We start from the raw sequence: 24,670 nt of genomic DNA on the forward strand, positions 1-24,670 counted from the left end.
TTGAGCATAAGCTTTCGTGAGCTACAGCTCACTTCATCGGATGCATGTCCACATGTCTACATGCATCCCATGAAGTGAGCTTTAGCTCAAGAAAGCTTATGCTCAAATAAATTTGTTAGTCTCTATGGTGCCACAAGTCCTCCTTTTCTTTTTATGTAGAGTGAGTGTAAAGCAGGCGTGAGAACAGTTTTACATCAGCTTTACATCAGCTCAGCATACAAGTAAGTGTTCATTGTTCGAGATGTCAAAACTGGAGTAGGATAAACATCCCATACTCATTTAAGTGACACAAGGCGATACTCCTATTTAAAAACACCTTGTTTTGAAGTCTGTGATTACCTTCCAACTCTCATTGTGCTAATTCTGCCCTTCCTTCCTCTGGCTTCTGATCTCCTCTTCAAAATTAATTTGTTAGGATATGTAAAAATGTTTGATCATGGGTTACATCTTATACTTAAAACTGTGAACTGTTCAGGGGCTGCTCCTTCTGATGCTCTTTAAACTATGTAGCACACTTTAGGTGCTATGCAAATAATAAATACTACTACTTATACTTAGTAATTATTCAAAGACTTATAGTTTTTGTGTAATTGAATTTAAGGGCTTAGATCCGAAGCTTTTTGGCATGTATCATTTCAACTATTGTTTTTATTTACCAGTTCCTGCTATATTTCACTCACCTATTTAAAAAAGTTAAGTTATTAAGCAACAACTGTTGTCGTTTAAATCATATTAATAAACCAATGTGAAGTTAAGTAATTCGGAAATATATTTATAATATGGAAAGGGCAAAGCTGTGTAACTTTTCTTTTTATATTAAAACTCTTCTCTGCCGCCTCCCAGGATTGTCCTGAATACTACCCAAACATAATTTCTGATCAGCAACGGGCTTCATTAATTATATTTTCTGTCTGTTAAGAAAATGATGACCTGATCTTGAATCAGAAAAAGGAGATGCACATGTTACAGATATCTGAGCGTGGCAAGCAGACCAGTGAAACAGCGACACTGTTACCTATAATCTGAATAATTATCACAAAGCGCTAGTAACAACTATTTGATCAGAGATGTTTCCTAAATAGGGAGAGGTTGCAATAGGTTGTACAAGGACTCGCCGAGTTCCAGGTCAGTCTGAGTGGCCGAAAGACAAAGTGGTCTCTATTTAGGCAGTGGAAGGGGGGACGCTCGGAGACACAAATCGGCGGGCAGATCCAGCTTTCTCCTCCCCCCCTCAGCGCAATTTGAGCTTGAGCGCGCAGTAGCCCCTGCTGAGTGAGGCGGTGGCGAGGCAGGGAGGAGCGACGCATGAGGCGGCGGATGATTACCGGAGCGCTGCCCACAGATGTGTGTGTGTGTGTCTCTCTCTCTCTCTCCCTCTCCCTGCCTGGGGTGAGCGCGCTGGGCGGGCGAGGCACCGCTGGCGGGACAGCAGCTTCCTTCCAGGATGCTCCCGGCTCCTCTCCCTGGAGGGAGCCAGTGGCTGCCGCGGAGAAGCGGGACCCAACAGCAGCAGCTCCTGACTTGAGCGCCAAGTGAATGGGGCGCCCCAACAACACCACGCCGGGGCTGCGGCTGGTGCGTACTGCGCCGTCTCGTTGCGGTTGGTCCCTGCTTTCCACTAGGTCCAGCTCTGCGGAAAAGTTGGTTCCCATCTGAGAAGGAGGGGAAAGGGAAAGCCCCGCATGGCTCTGCGTCCTCGGGCTGCTGTGCAGCTCGGAAAATACACCGTGCGCTGCTTTTCCTAGCCCCCACTTGAACTCTCTGCGTGGGTCAGGCTAGAGGGGGACTAAAGAGAGAGGAAAGGTGAAATATAGTGGGGGGGGGGGACTGTAAGGAGGAGGATCGTGTTAGCAAATGGGGAAGATTTTATCAGTGACTATCAGAAGGGCCAGTGTAACTCCTGTGTGTGAGTGAGCAGAAAGGCGTTGGGAGAACACAGATGTAAGAAGTAAGCTTACAAGAATGCCTTGCCCACCCCAGGATTTCACTTTAGAAGGGAGTCCCTTCCAGGGGCTGTTTGCTAGGCAGATCCCTGTGCGCGAGATGCTTCAATGTTTCCTAAGTTTTTATTGATTTCCTTTGCGAGAGAGACGCATTCTCTGTACTCGGGTATCTCATCATGGGAGCCCACCGGGATTGAAACCCCCAAGGGGCATTTTTTTGTGTTACTCTCATTCTCAAGTAGCACAGTGATGTTGGGAACTCATTGCCACTTGCATGTTCCCCTGTCTATTGTGTGACTGTGTTACGGCGTTGCACGTTTCTGCTGACTGCGTTCATGGATTATTAGGCAAACCACATGTACCCTGCTTTTGTTTGGGCTCTTTTTTTTTTTTTGGTCCTGAAAGAGTAAGGTTGATTGGGGCCCCAGAGATAAAAAGTGAAATGTGCAGTGACAAGTGTTTTGTACAGCAAGGGTCATGAGAGAGCAATAGCATCAGACTGAGTCTGATGACAGCAAATTGGCAATGAGGGGCATGAATTATGCCACAATTGCGCTAGGATAACATCTTCCAAGACATGTCTTTAAATTACATCAAGAACTTCTATGAAGGATGTGTGAGTATTAAGTAAATAATGAAAGGAGAGGTGTTGGGGAAATAAATAAAGTGCTTTCTTTATCATGACAAATATACATGGGTGGAGATGAAAGTTCTGATAATCAAATATGGAGGAACAGAATAGCATTCTCTGAAAAGGCAGACTTTAAAAACTACATAATCCATGCTTTCCTAAAAGAAAATAAAGATGTAGCACTACTACTCAAAGTAATAGTGCAAACAGGTAAAGTTTCCTAGCCTAGTTCTAGCAAAGCCACTTTTGAGAACTTTACATGTTTAATTTCTGATACTAAATATTAAATTATTTTAGTTTAATCAATAGAATAATAAAAATTGATTGACTCTTTATTGAAGGATTCTTTTTCAATCTGCCTGACATGTCTCTAGTTGTAGAATACTGAGTTTTATGAACGTAGCTGATATGTAAAGCCACTACTGAAATCACAAAAGCATAGTTGTTAAGCAGAACAACTGACAGACACAATATAAATGAGAGTATACTAGAAACAGTAAGTAAAATCAGTCCCTAACAATAACATGGACTTTGATTATATTTCAAGCCACTATTTGGTTTAATGTACACAACACCCTTTGTATAATAGTTATTTTTAAAAGGGAGAAAAAAAAGAGTGAGAAGGGTGTTTTTTAAACCTGAAATAAATGTTCTAGGTAACCTGAAACTGGAAGAATAACTTTTGTTCATGTTTGCCTTTATCTTTCCTGCTGCATAATCCTGCGACTGTTACAGCTCAGGCCTCCAACAGTGATTGGTCAGTTCCATACCCTTTTCTTTGGCTCAGTTCGAATGTTTTTCCTTGGAGTTCTGGGCTTTGCAGTTTATGGAAATGAGGCCTTGCATTTCAGCTGTGAACCAGACAAGAGGGAGGTTAATCTCTTCTGTTACAACCAGTTCAGGCCTATAACTCCTCAGGTAAATTTTCTTTTAATTGAAACAACCAATTATTTAGGAAATAGATAAAAGGTTCATAAAATGAAAGTAAATTCCATTTCCCCATTTTACATAAAGAGTAGTAATTAAACAGAAAGTGGTGGTAGTGTTTTTCAACAACTGGCCCCAGTTCCTGAGCTCTCCCTGACACAGTTTAGGAAGGCAGCAAGCTGGTCCCTGGTATCAAAAAGGTTGAGAAATACTGGTTTGGACATCAGTGGAACATAATCTTCTGTAATAAACTTTCATTTGTGACAAAGTAAGGGGCTAATCTTTTAATCTTTATTTACATGAGCCGTCATTACCCTTGCAAGTAGTCAGACTGATTTCAACTCATATGAATAAAGATTGCAGGATCAGCACATAAATGTACTATAAATAGCATTCTCCTACTTGGAAATATTTGTAGACAATAAGGCTGGATTCTGAAACCCCTTATGCAGTCATCCTTGTTCACCTAGATCAGTCCAGTGACTACATAACAAACAGGAAGGTTGGCCTAGTAGATAGGGCCCTAGCTTGACACTCAGAAGACCTATGTTTGATTCCTGGTTCAGCTACAGATTTTCTGTATGACTTTCAGCAGGTCCCCTCATCTGCCTTAGTGCATCTATCTGTAAAAGAAAATAGAGATAACATTTAACTTACTCACAGTGTGTTATGAGAATAAAATCCATCAGTGATTGTGAAGCACTCAGGCTGAGATCTGCAAACGCTCTTAACTTCCACTTCCCTTCTGAGTCCAACTGAACTCAGTGGAAGTTAGGAGCCTAAACATCTTTGAAGATCTGGGCCTCATACTTTGGTGATAAGGGCCATATAAGCGTCTATAGCTAGAATTATCCAGACAAATAAGGACTACTCCTGTGAATAAGGGTATACAGGCCCAGGATTTATTGACTGTAACCTACTTTATTCATACCAGTCTTCAATTAAATGAATGTTTACATGTAAATGAACTGTAAAACTGGAATAATATGTAATGGTGATTGTTCTTATCTTAAATGATCCTGTAATTGTTTTTAATGTATATCATAAATAGAAAAAAACTTCTCACAAGAAATTTGGATGTGTGCCTGTTTTAACTGGCACAAGGCAATTGTACATGATCTGACTGCGAAGTTTCTGCTACCCTTTAGGTATTCTGGGCATTACAGCTAGTGACGGTTCTGGTACCTGGAGCAATGTTTCATCTTTATGCTGCATGTAGAAACATCGATCAGGAAGATATCCTCCAAAAGCCCACCTATACTGTTTTTTATATCCTCTCTGTTCTGTTAAGGATTGTCCTTGAAGTTGTGGCTTTTTGGCTTCAGAGTCATCTCTTTGGCTTCCAAGTGAACCCACTCTACAGGTGTGATGCAGGAGCCCTTGACAAAAAGTTTAATATTACCAGATGCATGGTGCCAGAACACTTTGAAAAGACAATTTTCCTCATTGCTATGTACACTTTTACTGTGATTACAGTGGTGTTGTGTGTTGCTGAGATTTTTGAGATATTATGTAGGAGGCTGGGTTTTTTAAATAATCAATGACCCTGTAGTCATAGTGAACTATTCCCACTTATGTGCCATCATTCTCACTGTTGTGTATGATGGGCTTTTTATGAACAATGGAGATCTTAGTGTGAAACAAAGACCACTTTTTGTACACCTCTGCAATTTTGTATAGGAACTTCCCTTACATGAGCTTTTTCTACATTACTGTTGTAAAATATATAACTAATGGCCAGATCCAAAAGATATTTACTTGTATGAATAATCCTTACTCACATGTATAGATTGAAGCCAATGAAGCTACACATGTGAATGAGTGCCACTTCAATGCCATTTAAAGCAATTTGGTGGGGGGTAGGGGGAATGAGTTGGGGTTTTGTTTGTTTATTTGTTTTTTGTTGTTTTTTCCCCTGTCCAGGTTCCTCCCCCACTCTGAACTCTAGGGTACAGATGTGGGGACCTGCATGAAAACCTCCTAAGCTTACTTTTACCAGCTTAGGTTAAAACTTCCCAAGGTACAAATTAATTTTATCCTTTGTCCTTGGAATATCCACTGCCACCACCAAACTCTAACTGGGTTTACTGGGAAACGTAGTTTGGACACGTCTTTCCCCCCAAAATCCTCCCAGCCCTTGCACCCCACTTCCTGGGAAAGGTTTGGTAAAAATCCTCACCAATTTGCATCGGTGACCACAGACCCAAACCCTTGGATCTGAGAACAATGAAAAAGCATTCAGTTTTCTTACAAGAAGAAGACTTTTAATAGAAATAGAAGTAAATAGAAGTGAAGGAATCACCTCTGTAAAATCAGGATGGTAGATACCTTACAGGGTAATTAGATTCAAAACATAGAGAATCCCTCTAGGCAAAACCTTAAGTTACAAAAAAGACACACAGACAGAAATAATCATTCTATTCAGCATAGTTCTTTTCTCAGCCATTTAAAGAAATCATAATCTAACACATACCTAGCTAGATTACTTACTAAAGTTCTAAGACTCCATTCCTGTTCTATCCCCGGCAAAAGCAGCATATAGACAGACACAGACCCTTTGTTTGTCTCCCTCCTCTCAGCTTTTGAAAGTATCTTGTCTCGTCATTGGTCATTTTGGTCATGTGCCAGCGAGGTTACCTTTAGCTTCTTAACCCTTTACAGGTGAGAGGAGTTTTCCTCTGGCCAGGAGGGATTTTAAAGGGGTTTACCCTTCCCTTTATATTTATGACACGCCCCCCAAATCTCAGCTAGGGTGAAACACTGGCTGGGATTTCTTCCTGGAGCTCTAGGAAAAACAGAGTTAATAAGACACATGCATCTCTAAATATACTACCAAGTACATAAAGACTAACAATATTTTCCACATCTCAAGGATGATTTTAACCAGTTGATTCTGGGAAACTTTCACGGGAGAGTGCATCAGCCACTTTGTTAGAAGCTCCTGAGATGTGTTGGATGTCGAAATCAAAATCTTGGAGAGCTAAACTCCACCGAAGAAGTTTTTTGTTAGTTTCTTTGAGGGTGTGAAGCCACTTCAGTGCAGCATGGTCGGTTTGCAGGTGGAAACGCCGTCCCCAAACATATGGGCGTAGCTTTTCCAGAGCGTAGACAATGGCGTAACATTCTTTTTCAGTGACTGACCAGTTGCTTTCCCTCTCAGACAGTTTTTTGTTGAGAAACACTACAGGGTGGAATCAGGTCCTTTCTGCATTAAAACTGCTCCCACACCACGCTCGGACGCATCTGTGGTTACTAGGAATGGTTTGTCAAAGTCTGGGGCCCTTAGTACAGGGTCAGACATAAGTGTCGCTTTAAGCTTGTTAAAGGCCTTCTGACACTTTTCGTTCCACTGAACGGCATTTGGCTGTATCTTTTTGGTTAGGTCTGTCAGTGGGGCGGCGATTTGGCTGTATTGCGATACAAATCGTCTGTAATAACCGGCCAAGCCTAAGAAGGATTGAACCTGTTTCTTTGACTTTGGGACAGGCCACTTTTGGATAGCATCCACTTTGGCCTGTAGGGGGCTGATAGTTCCTTGACCCACCTGGTGTCCGAGGTAAGTCACTCCGTTTAGGCCTGTTTGACACTTGTTAGCCTTAACAGTTAGTCCTGCCTTCCTTATGCGCTCAAGGACTTTTTGTAGATGTTCCAGGTGGTCTGCCCAGGAATCCGAAAATACGGCCACATCGTCAAGGTAGGCGACTGCATATTCTCCTAATCCCGCTAGGAGACCATCTAAAAGTCTTTGGAAGGTGGCGGGTGCATTTCGCAGCCCGAAAGGGAGTACATTAAATTCATACAGCCCAAGATGTGTGGTGAAGGCTGACCTTTCCTTGGCAGATTCATCTAGCGGTACCTGCCAGTACCCCTTGGTTAAGTCCAAGGTAGAGATGAACTGGGCCCGTCCCAGTTTCTCTAATAGTTCATCTGTGCATGGCATTGGATAGTTGTCTGGGCGAGTTACAGCATTTAGCTTACGGTACTCCATGCAAAAACGTATTTCCCCATCTGGTTTGGGAACTAGAACCACTGGAGATGCCCAGGCACTTCCAGAGGGGCGGATTACACCCATCTGTAACATATCCTGGATCTCCCGTTCTATAGCAGTTTTAGCTTGAGGAGACACCCGGTAAGGTTGGACCCTAACTGGGTGAGCATTACCTGTGTCAATGGAGTGGTATGCCCGTTCAGTCAGTCCTGGGGTGGCTGAGAACGTTGGCGCGTAGCTAGTGCACAGCTCCTGGATCTGCTGTCGCTGCATACTCCGAAGGGTCATGGAGAGGTTCACCTCTTCCACACCACCAGCACATTTCCCTTCGTAGTAGACATCTTCAGGCCACTCAGCGTCGTCTCCTCCCTGGGCTGTAAACTGACAAACCTTTAATTCTCTGGAATAAAAGGGCTTTAGAGAATTAATATGGTACACCTTAGGCTTTCAGTTGGAGGTGGGGAATGCTATGAGATAATTAACAGCTCCCAGGCGCTCCTGGACCGTGAATGGCCCTTCCCACGATGCTTCCATTTTATGGGCCTGGAGCGCCTTTAAGACCATGACCTGGTCCCCTACTTTGAAGGAACGCTCTCTGGCATGTTTATCATACCAGGTTTTTTGCTCTTTTTGAGCATCCTGTAAGTTTTCTTTAGCAAGGGCTAAAGAGTGTTTTGTAGGTTGGTTACAAAGTCCAGAATGTTAGTTCCTGGAGAAGGTGTAAATCTCTCCCATTGCTGCTTCACCAACTGCAATGGCCCCTTAACCTCACGGCCATATACAAGTTCAAATGGGGAAAACCCTAAACTGGGGTGTGGTACAACTCTGTAGGCAAAGAGCAACTGCTGCAACACTAGGTTCCAATCATTGGAGTGCTCATTTACGAATTTACGTATCATGGCCCCCAAAGTTCCATTAAACTTCTCCACCATACCATTTGTTTGATGGTGGTAAGGAGTGGCAACCAAGTGATTTACCCCATGAGCTTCCCAAAGGTTTTCCATAGTTCCTGCCAGGAAATTAGTCCCTGCATCTGTGAGGATGTCGGAGGGCCAACCTACCCTGGCAAAAATGTCTGCTAGTGCCTGGCACACACTTTTAGCCCTGGTGTTGCTTAGAGCTGCTGCTTCCGGCCATCGGGTGGCAAAATCCAGGAAAGTCAGTATGTACTGCTTTCCTCTGGGTGTCTTTTTCGGAAAAGGACCCAGAATATCCACAGCTACTCGCTGAAATGGAACTTCAACGATGGGGAGTGGCTGGAGAGGGGCTTTGACCTGGTCTTGGGGTTTTCCCACTCTTTGGCATACTTCACAAGACCGGACATAGGTAGAAACATCCTTGCCCATTCCCTCCCAGTGGAATGACCCCCCCCAAACGGTCTTTGGTCCTGTTCACCCCAGCATGGCCACTAGGGTGATCATGGGCTAAGCTCAAGAGCTTGGCCCGGTATTTAGTTGGAACTACCAACTGTCTCTGAGGATGCCAGTCTTCCTGGTGTCCACCAGAAAGAGTTTCCTTGTATAAAAGTCCTCTTTCTACAACAAACCTGGATCGATTAGAAGAGCTGAGAGGTGGTGGTTGCTCTGTGCTGCCGTCCAAGTTCTCTGGCGGCTTTCATCTGCTTCCTGTTCAGTCTGGAACTGTTCCCTTGATGCTGGAGACATCAGTTCCTCATTGGATTGTGGACCTATGCTTGGTCCCTCTGGAAGCGATGTAGGGGATGGGGCTGTTTCTGTTGACTGTGAATCGCTTTCCGCTGGTGCACTATGTTGGGATTCAGGCTCCGGCTGAGCCTCTTGTGTAGGGTTATCGGCTGCTGCTGGTTCAGGTTCGGTGGGACCCTCTGGTGTTGAGGTTGCAAGTACTGGATTCAGTGCTGGCAAATGGTCTGGTGCTGGTTGTTCCGCTGGTTCCAGTTCTGGGACTGGTTCCGTCTGGGTCTCTGGGACTGGATCCACTACTGCTGTTGCAGACATTGGCCTGGGGTCCGGGTCCATCACCTCTGACCGGGTCCTGATAGAAGTTTCCGGAACAGAACTAGGCCTCACGGCTTGTTTAGCCTGGCTGCGGGTGACCATTCCCACCCTCTTGGCCTGCTTCACATGATTGGCCAAGTCTTCCCCCAACAGCATGGGGATGGGATAATCATCATAGACTGCAAAAGTCCACGTTCCTGACCAGCCCTGGTACTGGACAGGCAACTTGGCTGTAGGCAAATTGAAAGAGTTGGACTTGAAGGGTTGAATCGTCACTTGGATCTCTGGGTTGATTAAATTGGGGTCCACTAAGGAAGCATGGATAGCTGACACTTGTGCTCCGGTGTCCCTCCACGCGGTGACCTTCTTCCCACCCACACTCACAGTTTCCCTCTGCTCCAAGGGTATCTGGGAGGTATCTGGGCCTGTGGACCTCTGGTGTGATCCCAGTGCAATGAACTGTAATCTGTTGGGGTTCTTGGGGCAGTTGGTCTTTACATGCCCCAGTTTGTTACATTTAAAACATCGTCCAGCTGACGGGTCACTGGGGCGAGGTGGGTTGCTGGAGAACGGGGTGGTGGGACGATAAGGGGTCTGGAGGGTTCTTTGGGAGGTAGGTGGGGCTTTGGGCGGCCCCCAGTAATAGGGTGTGGTCTGGGGTTGTCCTTCTGGTCTCCGCTCCAACTGCGACCAGTTTTCTTCTTCTCTGCCACCTCCACCCATCTGGCTCCAATCTCTCCTGCCTCGATTACAGTTTTGGGCTTCCCATCTAGGATGTATCTTTCTATTTCCTCAGGAACACCCTCTAAGAATTGTTCCATTTGCATTAGGAAGGGCAAATTTACTGGAGATTCAACACTTGCTCCTGATATCCAGGCATCCCAATGTTTCACAATGTGGTAGGCATGTCGGGTAAATGACACGTCTGGTTTCTACCTTAGGGCTCTGAACCTCCAATGAGACTGCTCGGGTGTTATCCCCATTCTGACTCTCGCCTTGGATTTAAACAGTTCATACTTGTTCATGTGTTCTTTAGGCAGTTCAGCTGCCACCTCAGCTAAGGGTCCACTGAGCTGCGGCCTCAGCTCCACCATGTATTGGTCTGTAGAGATGCTGTACCCAAGGCAGGCCCTTTCGAAGTTTTCTAACAAGGCCTCAGTATCATCGCCTGCCTTGTAGGTGGGGAACTTTCTGGAATGGGAATTTCCCCACCTACAAACCTGAAGAAGGATTGCTAGGGTTTGTTGGTATATTCTGCTGAGCCTTTACCTTCTCCATCTCCAGTGCATGCTTCCTCTCTTTTTCCCTCTCCTCCTCCACATGCTTCCTCTCTTTTTCCTTCTCCTCCTTCTCCAGCCACATGAATTCTATCTTCCTTTCATGTTCCTTTTGTTTTTCCTCAGCCTGAAATCTGGCTAATTCCAGCTTTTGTTGAGCCGTGGATTTTGTCATCCTAACCTCTCTGTTTTTAACTAACTTTACACCCGAGATTTAGAAATAAACAAACAAACTTGGCTGTAAAATTTTGCTGTGCTGGAATAGGATACCTATTTTCTGATAGTGATTGTCAGCCTACAGAAAAAGACAATTCCCTTTGTCTCTGCTCTGGCCTCAAATCAAAGCAAAAAACCTCCAACTACTTGGAAAACTGCTTACCAGCAGCCTAAAGGAAAGAAAATTCCTTTTCAAACCGGTGTTCCTTGTAAAAAAAATCAAAATCCTAAAAAAAAAAAAACCCTGCCACTTTTGTCTCCAAGCAAATGGGTAGAACACCCCCCCCATTTACTTTTAGGGGAAAAAAAAGCTTCTGGTTTACCAAGACTGTGAATTTCTCTGCAGGAGGTTAAGTACCCTGCCTCCAGGCAAAGAAAACCTGCAATTCACAAAGATAATCCCCTTTTGTCTCTCCTCTGGCCCCAAAGCAGAGAAAAAACAAGCTGCTTTCCAGCAGCTCCAAAGGAAAAAAAATTCCTTTTAAAAATCTGTATTTCTAGTTCAAAAAATCTCAAATTGATCTCAAAATGATTTCAGGTTAATCCCACTACTCTGCCACCATGTCAAGGTTCCTCCCCCACTCTGAACTCTAGGGTACAGATGTGGGAACCTGCATGAAAACCTCCTAAGCTTACTTTTACCAGCTTAGGTTAAAACTTCCCCAAGGTACAAATTAATTTTATCCTTTGTCCTTGGAATATCCACTGCCACCACCAAACTCTAACTGGGTTTACTGGGAAACATAATTTGGACACGTCTTTCCCCCCCAAAATCGTCCCAGCCCTTGCACCCCACTTCCTGGGAAAGGTTTGGTAAAAATCCTCACCAATTTGCATCGGTGACCCAAACCCTTGGATCTGAGAACAATGAAAAAGCATTCAGTTTTCTTACAAGAAGACGACTTTTAATAGAAATAGAAGTAAATAGAAGTAAAGGAATCACCTCTGTAAAATCAGGGTGGTAGATACCTTACAGGGTAATTAGATTCAAAACATAGAGAATCCCTCTAGGCAAAACCTTAAGTTACAAAAAAGACACACAGACAGAAATAGTCATTCTATTCAGCATAGTTCTTTTCTCAGCCATTTAAAGAAATCATAATCTAACACATACCTAGCTAGATTACTTACTAAAAGGTGCCACAAGGTGCCACAAGTACTCCTTTTCTTTTTTTAAAAGTTCTAAGACTCCATTCCTGTTTTATCCCCAGCAAAAGCAGCATATAGACAGACACAGACCCTTTGTTTGTCTCCCTCCTCCCAGCTTTTGAAAGTATCTTGTCTCGTCATTGGTCATTTTGGTCATGTGCCAGCGAGGTTACCTTTAGCTTCTTAACCCTTTACAGGTGAGAGGAGTTTTCCTCTGGCCAGGAGGGATTTTAAAGGGGTTTACCCTTCCCTTTATATTTATGACATCCCCCTTTACCCCTTGTAACTTGTAACTTAACTGCACAAATGCATTTGAACAAGTTTATTTTTAAATTGAGTGATTATTAATCTGCAGGGGAAAGCCTTTCCAAACTATGTAAATGCTCTCACGATTAACCTTTCGTTCAGTGAATTTTAATGCTCATGAAGTGAGCTTTCATGTTTCAGTAATGCCTGACATGGTACAAGAAAATGCTCTAAAATGTTCTCAAGCAGCTCTACCATTGCAACGTGATTCCTGAACCACCATATCCCTGGCCTTCACTAAGACTCCTGGTTGTGCTGTGATTTTAGTATGAACCAAGGTCTAAACCTAGCTTCCAACAGCCAAACCTATTTTATCTGTGTCCAATGCTAGATGTAAATTCCCTTTTAAAAAAGAAAGCTAGCTTGAGCTTCCTTTAATCCCCTACCCTGCTCATCTTTATATTTAAGATAAAACTTAGCCCCTCTTCCTTTTCTTTGTAATGAATCAGAGCTTATATTTATGGCTCATATTTACTTATGAAGTAAAAGTGTACAGATCCTAAACTTGCCTCAGATATGTAGCATTTAATAATTCATACATATTCATTATATGGTGAGGTGAGGAACTGGCCCTGTGAGTTAATTTTTTAACAGGAAATTTCAAAAGAGCTGTCAGGATGACACTGCTGCTTGTGGGCCCAGTCATGCATTGATTTCAGTGAGAGTTTTGCCAGAGTATGGCCTGAAAGACTGGGCCTTGTAGATTTTTTTTTTTTTTGCCACGCCACTTTTACTCACCCATGGCACTATATACTGTTAAATAAAAATAATCATAAATATTCTGTGCATTAAAAATATTTTCTGAATTAAATGTATTTTTATAATTTACACATCTTAGACTTTTATAGAAAATATATCTCATCTTCTCTTGCACTCCAGTTTCCATCTCATAATTAATGGAAATTTTAACATGAAAATTAATCTTGTTTCTTGAAGACTGGACAGAAAGAAAGGGGTAGTTTTCCTTTTTAAGTGTTTACAGTTAGAGTGCTAATAATCACCTAGGTTTTTTTGTTTGTTGGAGATTTTTTGCCACTCAGTTCTGATTTCTAAAAGTTAAGCTGTCTTGTCTGCTTCATCATTGTCCATAGGAACTAAATAAAAAAACCCCTCAGTTTCATATTCCAGTGTGCCTACTTTTGATGAAGTCTCAAAACAAGAGACTTTCTGACACATTCTCTTGAATTAAACTGACCTTAGGGCTTGGTCCAGTGTCCACTGAAGTCAATGGGAGTCCTTCCATCGTCTTCTGTGGGCATTGGATGAGGCTCATAGCGCTGAGGATAAACTGAGGGGGGAAAAGCTTAACTTATTTGCGAAATTTAACTTATTAAAAAAAAAGACAGTTAAACTAAAAGTTAACAAACAAGAGCAGACAAAAAGTTGCTGTAAAACGTACAGGCTTAAGGGTCTTTCAAAATTAATTTACCTTTGAAATCTCTGTGGGGAATCCAAATACAACTTTTATAGTAAGCTGAGGCCAAATCCTGTTCACTTTATTCATGTGAGTTGTCCCAACAGGCTCAATTGTGCAAATCTTGTAATCGTGATCCACACAGGTAGTCCCAGTGACTTCAAGTGAGTAAAGCATACAGGATTTGGTTGCTGTTGTACTCATATCAATGTAAACTGTATACAGGTTACCTAGTTCTATTAGTTTTATGAGCTGGCTAATGATGAGATCCTAAATTCTAATATGTTTTTGTACTATAGATTAATCTTTTGACTCTTCCCATGGAAACAAGTGATATTTTTCTTGTTTTAATATTATAAATGAATGCAATATGTTTGGCCAAACACACTTAACTAATTATTTATTTGATATTTTGAAATACAACAAGGGCCGGGGGACTGCCCTTGTTTTTTGCTTGCCGAATATAACATGTACTTTGGTCAGTATATACTTATTTTTGTTGTATATATCAAATATCCATCCAGCTGTTTTTACATATATACAGGATCTGTTCTTTCCCAGGTAAATTTGTAATCTCAGGTACAATAAACCTCTTTATGTATAAAAATACAAAAATGTGTGACTCTATTGACAATCCAGTTCATCTCTGTACACGAAATATAGATCAGTAATTACAATGTTGTCAGGGTTTTTTCCTAGTGTTTCATAGTTCTGTTTAAGTGATGAAATTCAAATGCTTTCCAAATAGACCAGCTGACCTCATGTTAATTACAAATAATAATAATTCCTAGATTCTATATAGGACTTTTCATCAATAGATCTCAAAGTGCTTTGCAAAGGAGAGCTGGACAGTATGAGTATCCCCATATAGCAATGGGGAAACTGAGGCAAAGAAAAGTGCTCAAGTTCACCAAGCAGTCCCTTCACAGAGCCAGAAATTGAACCCAAGTCTTATAAACCACAGGCCATTACCCAGCCTTTAGGCCACAGCATCTCCTGGCCTAGGATACTCAAAACTTGGAATTTTGAGAGAAATTTTGACATCTTGAAATTTGTTTTCATTCCAAAACCAATCCATTTTTGAAAATTTTTTGAATGTTTGTTTCAAAACAAATTGTTTTCATTTTATATTATTTACATTATTTCATGACATGAGAAGTAGTGTATAAAATGTCAGAATATAGTAGTCAAAATATTCTATTTTATTTTTTGAAATTATTACAGGAAGCAGCTACTTTTAACAAGAAAATAAATTTATTCAATGAATCTGTACAAACTGTATCATTACAACACAAACAGGAGACACTTTGATCTAGAAAATAAGATTTTCCACCAGCTCTCATTCTAAACACTACACGTAATTTGTTCAATGCAATAAGCTGTTGTATGTAATGCCCTAAAGGTTAAGTTGCTTAATAATCCTCCTTCTATAGGATGCAATCCTGCATTTCTTAATAAAGAAAAACTCCCATTGAACTAAATAGTAGTTTTGCCTCAGTAAGGAGTGAAGAATTGGGCCCAAAATGCATCTCTCAAGCCATTTTCAAACTCTGTTTTACATAGGCTCGCTCCTCTGTGAAGGTGATTTATGTGGCCTCAGCATTAAGTATAATTATGAAGAATATTATATCAGAGGCAACAAGTATTTTCTTAATGTAAATGGAAGCAGCAAATGTTGTAGATGTACTCTCAATTGGATATCTGGAGTGCTCCTTTCCCATGCATTAAAATGTAAATACATCTCCATGTATGAAATGTATTACTGCACAAGATCTGAGATAAATACTGCACAGAATGAAAAATGTGAAGTTGTATCAATAATCTGGTCGCTATAAAGGTCACACTATAAACCAGATTCACTCGCACTGGTGTAGAGAGGTGTAAACTGCAAAAGCTGTTGTAGCCATGGGAGCATTCACCCTGAAGGGACAGCAGACAGGGTACCCACGGCTTTCTATCTGCAGGAGTTGTATTGCAGGGAGACCAGCTTCATAGAAGGCTGGGGCTTTATAGGAGATCTGACTTTGGACAGTCTTGGCCAGGCTTGAGTTTTCTCGTGTGGTGGAAGTTGTCGGCAATCCCTGATGAATGAACCTTACATTGCTAGGAGCTCTCAATTATTATGTATTTATAAGGCCTTCGCTGCTTGCCTTCTTCTGGAGGTAACAAGGCAACACTAAGTACCAGGAACACAGGTGAACATTTTTTGGCATTGCAGTGAGATACGCCTGAAATCCAGAGCCAAGGGAAATCTTATAAATCATCCGTACAAAAAAAACTTTAACTTGCAGTTAAGGCTGCTGAACTGGATTTTCTATCAATATAGTTGCCAAACATTAAGGAAATAATTAGTTAAGACAACATTAACATCCACACCAACCAAAGCTCAGGTGCCTTGAAACCCAATTATAATGTCCAGCTGCACCAATTGACAATCTCCACAACAAACTCTCTATTCTAATGTAAAATCACCCAAAATGTACACATCCAGTTACCCAAAATTATATTCACTTGTACAACCTTTGTTCTGGCCTCAGAATATTTTAGATAGAAACAGAACAGTATAGGATCTTGCTGAGGTTAGAGTAAAGGTTCTGAGCTTGAGGACAAGTTTGAGAAACTGGATATGTGCTCTTGAATAACCTGCTCTAGTTTCTCTTCAGATTGCATAAATCTTTATTGAGTGAACTTAATTTCAAATTAACAAAGTTTGGGGTATTTGGTGATGGGGGGAGTGGGAAGAGGGCAGATGAGGCAATTTCCTTGTTTTCTAAAATGAGGAAAAAGGGTTTAAATGGAATTAGCATGCAGGGTTTGAAAGAGGGCAGCCTTCTCTAACAGATGTTATGAGGCACACCAAGTACAGTTTCCCTTTTGCGGTTCTTTGCACATCTGTAGGGCCCTACCAAATTCGTGGCCATGACAAACATGTCACGGACCGTGAAATCTGGTCTCCTCCTGTGAAATCTGCATAGTATAGGGTAAAAGCACACAAAAGACCATATTTCATGGGGAAGACAAGCATTTCTCAAACGGGGTCCTGACCCAAAAGGGGACTTGGGGGAGGTGGGGGGGTCGCAGGGTTATTGTAGGGGGGTCGTGGTATTGCCATCTTTACTTCTGCATTGCCTTCAGAGCAAGCTTGCCGGAGAGCGGCAACTGCTAGCTGAGGGCCCAGCTCTGAAGGCAGCAACACAGGTAAGGATGACAATACTGCGACCCCCTTACAATATCCTTGCGACATCCCTCCCTGCCCCCGCAATGCTTTTTTGGGTCAGGATTCCTACAGTTACAACACTGTGACATTTCAGATTTAAATATCTGAAATCATGGCATTTATAATTTTTAAAATCCTATGACTGTGAAATTGACCAAAATGGACTGTGAATTTGGTAGGGCCCTACACATCTGCATCTAGTGTGTGTGTATGGAATTATAGCTATATGGGACCTGAGGGGTTAGATAATGGAGGGAAATACTTCTATCCATATTGAAAGTGTTAAACAACTTCAAGCATTTAAAGTGTAACCTAAAAAAACACACCCTTTCCCTGTTCTCCATGGCTACCTCTGCCATATCTGTCTGTAACCTTTACAGCCCCTCTCTGAACTCCCAGATTTGAGCATCCCTCAAGTCCCACCCTCCTGGTCCTCCAAACCATCAGACCTCTCTTCCCTGACACCTTTTATACTTCCTTTTTATTTATGCCCTTACCTGAAGCTTTCTTCACACCCTTGTCTGCACCTTTATTCCATGCTTCCATTTTCTGCACTAGGTCTTTGTCCCCACTGTTACCCCTTTCCAGCCAGAGCAATTAGCCAATATTCAGGGTCTTGCAGGTTGTTTCTATTAGGAGGAGAAACTGAAGGAGTCAGGTATTTCTTTGATGCAAGCTTGTTTATTTCCAAAAAAGGTACACAAAGTTCTGTTTTCTGGAACACAATAGGAATCATACAACAAGGGGGAATTTCCTTGTTCACAATTCCAAGCCTTTTTCCAGACAAAACTCTGCCCCAAAAGCTCTCTCTTGGCTTTCTCTCATGGTCATGCTACAAGTTCTCCTCTTGCTCTCTTGGCTTTCTACTTCTCTGGCTGTTTCTGACACACACACATAGAGCAATCAAAACAATCCCTAGCCCCAGCATTTGCATTCAGTCTAGTCTTTGGGCAATGACTTTCATTGTTTCAATTATCACTAAATGGGCATTTAACAGTTCCTTCATGTACCCTGAATATAAGGCAGCTAGTAGGCTCAGCAGTTACAATGAGGTTGTGACATCATGTAATTGCCCATATATCAAATACATGCTTGCTGGGGTCCACCCAACCTCCAGCATAATACCACAATGCCCCAGTCCCCTCACAACTTTCTATCCCATCAAGTCCCCTGTCCACTCCATCATATTCAATCCCCTCCATCCTCCCATGTCCCCAACTCATGACACATTCAAGCATGTATTTGTTACATTTTTAACCATTTAAAAATAAATGGAAAAAAAATCCATTCAGATGTGCAACAGGGGAGATGACTGAAGGGGGTTGTAGAGTGCAGAGGTTCTCCAGGAAAAGTGCCCACTTTACAGTGAATCACTTAAGCAGCTCCATTTCTTAAGCAGCTTTGCATCCAAGTTTCCCTTTGCCCCCGTCCTCTCCCGCCATATCCAAATAAGAGCCACAGGGGAGGCATGAAGACTGGAAGGAAAAATTTCCTAAGAAGCATAGCTTGTAGGTCCACTAGGAATGCACTGTTCCAGGCTGGTGAATCTGCTAGCTTGCCATAGTATGGTTTGCTAAATCACAACTGTTCTGAATAAAACTTTTGTCTTATGGTTTGTTCTCAAATAAAACTAACCTATACATCGTCTAGAGATCGACTCTAGAGGGGGAGGTGCTTAGTCCCAAATAGGACTGACTGTCTCTGGGAATTTTACATCCAGTTACCTTTTTGTGCCTTTGAAAAACTCATAGTGCAACCTAAACCTTCAAGGGTGAGAGCTGTGCTATTTGTTTGCTAGAGGAAGCAAAAGCTAAGATGAGACAGGAAGGGTACAGAGCACTAACAAGTCACTTCCACCCCTTAACGCAATTGAGAGCAACATTCAGGCACGTGCCTATACGCCACCCTTTGCACCGACCCACGGCTTCCCTTATGATTACAGCTGCCGCCTAAGCAGCCCTGCTCTATTTGACAGGGGAACCCACACAGTAGAGGAGGCCACAACTTTTGTCTTCCCTTTGTGGCTAGGAACAGGCCCGCAGCGGCTACACTAGCGACCACAGGCTAGCCCCATTGCTAAAGCTCGCGGATAAAGGGAGGCTCGTGTCCGCGATGGGCTTCGAACGCGAGTCGTCCCGCTCCCAGGCCGGCGCGCTCCCTACTACGCCACTTCGCGCCGCAGGTGGCAGCCCTCCCCGCCTCACTTTTCCCCGTCGCTCACCAGGTGTCGCTGCTGCAGGAGCGAGGCGCCACGCTCCCCCCGCCCCCCGCACGCCTCGGCCAGCGGCTGCCGCGGCACCGGAAGCGGAAGTGGGCCGCGGGGGTCGGGCGTGGGACTAGTTGTTGTTGCTAGTGCTGGCGCCGCGGGTCCGACTGGGGCGTCATGGCGGCCGCGGCCCTTCCTCCTTTGCCTGAGCAGTTCAGGAGCCTCCAGCATCACTTGCGAACCGGGCAGGAGCTGGACAAGCGGGAGCCGGTGGTGGCGTATTACTGTGAGTGAGGCTGCAACGGCCACGAGAGCCCCGCCCCGCCCCCCACTCACCGACCGGTCCCCGGCAGCCACGCCCCCATCCCGTGACTGTGTCCCCTGCCCCGCCCCCAACACCCCTTCTAACCGCAGCCCCCTGGGCCCGCGTCTCGGTGGGTCCTGATCTGCAGGCCCGACCCGAGCTACAATCCGGGCAGGCCGCGTCCCCCCCGCCCCCCTCCCGGGACAGACCACTTTTTCGGGGGTGGAGTTAGGAATACTAACCTAATAAATCGTTTTGTACCACGACTAAATTTGTCCACTTTTAATCCGGTGCGAAAAATTAATGTTTTTCCAAATTTAGCGTTGCCTTTAATTAAGGGAGCACCTATTTTGGGTCGCCGCCCAACCCTCAGTGATTAATGCCCAAGACACAACGTCTAGCAAAATACCACCCAGTGGCACCACCTTCACCTCACTATAAAGCTTATGCCCAGATGAATTTTTTAGTCTCTAAGGTGCCACAAGTACTCCTCCTTGTCTTTGCTTAGAAGTTGGAATAGTTTTAATAAGGGATTTTAAAAAAATCAGTGATGGAGGTTTTCAAATGCCTCTTTGAAATATATAAAAGTAGACTCTTAAAATGGAGAAACAGACTAGGATTGAGGGGAGCTTGGTTCTGTTCCCACCTCTGCTGCTGAATTGTCTTGCCTTCAGCAGTTCACTTTCCTCATCTTTTGAGGCAGGTGTTTGTGTATCTGACTAGCTATTTAAAATCTTCATTTGTTATTGTTTGACATTTCCTCTTTTTAAGGGCAGGTCTACACTACAGCCCAAGTCAGTCTAATTTACGTTGCTCAGGTTACGTGGATGCAAGTTTTGCACTGTTCACGCCAGTGCTACGTCGGCAGAAGATGCTGTCCTGCCAACATAGCTTATGTTTCTTGCTGAAGCATATGCCAACGGGAGAGTGCTCTCCCGATAGCATAGCGCATCACCAGACATGTTACAGTGGCGCAGTTGCATCAGTGTAGCTGCGTTTATGTAGCACTGTACTGTAGAATGGCCCTCACTCATTTTCAGCAGGGAGGAAATTATATTTTCTTAAGGCTTGTCTACACTACAGTAGCACAGCTGCACTAGTGTAGACCCTTGCTACAATGTCAGAAGGGTTTTTTTCATTGCTGTAGTTAATCTACCTCTTCGAGAGGTAGTAGTAGTTGACAGAAGAATTCTTCCATTCATTTAGTGGTGTCTATATTGGGGCTTAGCCTGGCCTAACTACATCTCTCCGGGGTGTGAATTATTCACATCGCTGAGCAACATAGCTAGGTTCAACCTAAGTTTTAGGTGTACTGTTTCTGTCTCTTGAATGACTTATTCTTCCCCTTTGAGATAACTTTATCAGGAGGTAACTTCTTGGAGTTGTAGTAGTATATTTTCAGAAAGTAAATGGGGAAAGGAACTTTTTAACCAATGATTTAATAAAGTACTTCTTTGTATACAGAGGTAAACTGAAAATGCAGGCTTGCAGTGTTTTGAAAAACATAGGCAACTCAGAGGCACAAGAATGATGCTATTCTTTATTTCGTGCACACAAATAATATGCTAATACAGTACTAGAATATCAACAAGTTGAATAAGGCATCTGTAAAATAACAGGAAAACTAGAGGTTTATAATAATAATTGCTGGATGGTTCTAGTAAAACACAACACAAAGTCATCTTGTATGTGACAGGAAGCCCTAGCTAGCTCCTGAAGTGCTTTTTCGTTATCAGATGTAACACAATGTCTAACTACGTCATACAAATAATAGAGTTTCATGTAAGCAAGTAAGTGCAGGGTTTTGTTCTGATGAAACTAAATGCAGAAATGTTTGATGATTAACCAGTACTAATTTCTCTTGTTTTTTTGATTTATATATTTGTTCTGAAATCTAATATAAGTTCTCAGGAGTATGTAGGAAAAAACTAACTTTTTATCACACCTTAATATATTGTGATATTTGAATGTATTTTGTGATATTTGTACTTCAGTGAATAAGTACTTAAGGGAGAGGAGATAAAGTGCCAATTAGCTTTATATCATTTATGGTACATACCTGCTTGAGCTTTAAATTAGTGTAGGTGGCCTTGACTTTTCCATTTGGTCACTTAAGTGTGCTTACTGTGTTATTGAACATAGCAGAAGAATATGTTCCAGTGACATAATGTTTCTCATTACAACTTAAAGTAAAAAGTGATGACATCTTGTTTTCAAAACCAAACACTGTATAGATTCTGAATCCTTTTAAATGTCACAGAGCAAAAGAATCAGTCATCACTGAAATTATTTCAAAACTTTAAGTAGTGTTTCATACAAATAGACATCCGACCCATCTCTAGCAATGAAACTGTTCCTGCTATATTGTATGGCTCCAATCCTGCAACTTCTGGTGTGTTGATGTGCTGGAGAGCCCTTTTGAACTCCATGTTGGTGGGATTTGATGCAGGGACAAGGAGTTTCAGGATCAAGGAGATAGGCTTCAATCCTATAAATGTGTGTTTTTAACTTTACTATGATGAGTACTCCCATTGACTTCTTGTGACTACTCAAGGTTTTAAAGTTAAACACGTTCATGAGTGTTGGCAGTGCCAGGGGTGAAGGGCATTTCTGCACATTGTTTAGCAGTAAAATTGTCAGTAGTGACCACTCCTTGATATTACTTCTATATGTAACTTCCTGCTGTTCCCTCCCTTCGTGTCCTTCCCCCCCCCTCCCCATTTCAATGGATAGTGGGTGTTAAGTCTGTGTTATGAACAGACCTTGGTACTTGAGTTCGAAGTTGGATTTTCTACCTCTAAGTAATAACTAAAAATCAAGAAGCAAAGTGTAACATATTGTTTGTCTCACAAAAATAGCGAACAGAAAATTTTAAATAGAAAGATATACATTTAGAAGTATTTATTTATTGTTAGACTATAATAGTTTTTAAAGAATACACCTTGGGCTTAAACTATGTTTATTTTAAAATGTGTATTGTAAAAGACTTTTTTTGAGCATTTCCTTTTCTAGGCTGTATTAAATAGTTTGTGTTAATCATATGGCAAGGTCTTCTCAGTGGTGCTTGTTCAGTGCCGAGCTGTTTCCACACCCCACTAATGATCAGATTTACTATCTAGTAATGTCTAAAAGAAAAGTTATATAGCTCCACTGGAGAAAAGGGCATAGGTGATTAATGGTGAACAAGGTGGAATTCTTCCTTCATTAAGTAATATGTGTGGAGGGTAGATTGTTTAATAGAATTGTATGATTTCTTCAAGGGATGTCATTTTCTAAACACAAGGAGGAAAACTCTGATAATAAATCTCTGGCCTGTTCAATATCTAAAGAAAAAGATGTCCCCAAGTAATATCAAAGACAGTCTGACTGGAAAATAAACTTGCAAAATAACTGTGTTTGAGAGATAATTACTTGTTTTTGTAACTAAGTTTTCACTTCTGTTGTAGAGGTTTGATGAAGGAAACTTCTTCGATACTGATTTTTTTCAACCTTTCACTCTTGGCTCTTTTCAGATTAACCTGTAAATTTTCAAGAGTATATTTATTAACTAAATTGTGTTCATTTTACTTACTGTAGCTCTAATTTAAAGGTTATTGATAGCTGTGCAGGTGTACTGAAAGCAACACTATTGTCCCTGAATCTCTTCAACACTATAGTACGTACATAAATCATATTTCCATATCCAGTAAATGCAGTATAAAATAGTATAAGTGATAATAGTCAGTGTGTTCCAGCAGCTTCTAAGAAGCAGAGATATAGGGCCTGATTCTGATAACAGTGTTATAAATCTGAAGTATCTCTGTTTAAATCATTGGACTAACTGGTGTAAAATAGGTGCAAAAAGAATTTGATCCTTACATTTTTTTTTTCAGCTCTCCCTTCTCCTTCTCCCATCATCTTCAAATTAATCTTTTGGACAGATGACAGTTAAAAAAGCCCTTACTCAGCATGTGTATTAGTGATTTTCCTGAAATGCAAGGGAAGAAAACACATACAAGATTTCAAGTTGCTTACTTCTCCCAGAACTCTAGCTGGCCATAGTTTGGTTGAAAAGCTGAGTGGAACAGAGGAAAAAGCCTCTGGCCAACATTTTTCAGCAGTTATATGTGGTTTTTCCACTTTGGGGAATAATAAAATGTTGGCAGACTTGACCTTTTCTACCTGCAGTAGATCCAATGTCATTTTTTCTTGTGACAAGTGATAAAGAATAAGGAAGCTCTGCTTGGCCTTCTTGTCTTCTAAGGCTGAGATCTGTGTAGTGTATTGCAGTTCTATAGGATCATTCTGTTTAGCATTACCAAGCTATTTCTGTCTGCTTGTTTTATACAGCAGCTACAGTGTAGACCCTCTCGCCCTCACCTGTATTTGACATACTGTAATATGTTTCTTAATGAAAACCTACTTTGTGTTTTTCAAAATTAGCCTCAACTGAAATTTCAAGTTCCAGTAAAGTGTTAGCATAAGTGGTAAATTTAAAAACTTGGCTATTATTAAGGCACAGGACTGACTATAGACAGCAAGAAATATTTTTCCCATTGTGCTTGGTTATAGTTGCAGAAACAATGTTCTACTGTAACTTGATATATTTTTGCTTATTAGGAAAATTTTGAGTAACCATTTAATCTTTTTTTGAAGCACTATATAACTAAATGGTATTAGATCTTTCCATTGAAAAAAATCTTTGTCAATTATGTACTTTATACATTTAACTAGGGCTTATTAGAATTCAAAAGCATAAAATATTGTGCCCAGAAGATTTCTTGTTTATTAAAAGGTGAGTTCTGTGGAGTTCCTACATACTGGAAGGAAACATACATTTATTACATGTCTGCAACAAAGTTTCTTTGTAGGATGGTACCTACTAAGACTTCAGAGTTCAAACTGATTCACATGTTGTCCATGGTTGAACAATCTGTTTTCCGTATCGCTAATAGCAATGGGGAAACAGATTTTATGGGGTTTTTTTAAGTGTATGATTTGAGGTTACACATTAAGGAATAGATTTTAATCTTTTGTTTTTCTGGAATATTTAAGGAATAAGACACCTAGCTTGTGGTGTGCTGTGACCCATGTTTTGAATATATGGGGTAAATTATAAGTTGTCCTCAATTTCAGT

General features: G+C 41.9%; 2 protein-coding genes and 1 long non-coding RNA gene across 3 annotated transcripts in view; 2 read left to right on the top strand and 1 right to left on the bottom strand.

Moving 5' to 3' along the window:
* Positions 1-1,536: 1,536 nt before the first annotated feature.
* Positions 1,537-5,045, top strand: GJE1 (gap junction protein epsilon 1). Its single transcript, XM_077813143.1, has 3 exons — positions 1,537-1,575; positions 3,310-3,492; positions 4,650-5,045. Exons 1-3 carry the CDS (start codon positions 1,537-1,539, stop codon positions 5,043-5,045), a joined length of 618 nt encoding a protein of 205 aa, XP_077669269.1.
* A 10,125-nt stretch (positions 5,046-15,170) lies between these two features.
* On the bottom strand, positions 15,171-19,395 carry LOC144262837 (uncharacterized). Its single transcript, XR_013345651.1, has 3 exons — positions 19,266-19,395; positions 17,542-17,673; positions 15,171-16,055 (listed from the first exon to the last, which is right to left on the bottom strand). It is a non-coding gene; the product is annotated as an uncharacterized LOC144262837 (long non-coding RNA).
* The window catches only part of VTA1 (vesicle trafficking 1), an 82,489-nt gene continuing 77,173 nt past the window's right edge, over positions 19,355-24,670 (top strand). Inside the window, exon 1 of the mRNA XM_077813141.1 lies at positions 19,355-19,536. Within this exon, the coding sequence (XP_077669267.1) occupies positions 19,428-19,536 (109 nt within the window). The 5' untranslated portion in view covers positions 19,355-19,427. The remainder of the gene's footprint in view (positions 19,537-24,670) is intronic.

The sequence above is a fragment of the Eretmochelys imbricata genome, chromosome 3 (genome assembly GCF_965152235.1).
Source record: "Eretmochelys imbricata isolate rEreImb1 chromosome 3, rEreImb1.hap1, whole genome shotgun sequence".
Lineage (NCBI taxonomy): Eukaryota > Metazoa > Chordata > Testudines > Cheloniidae > Eretmochelys > Eretmochelys imbricata.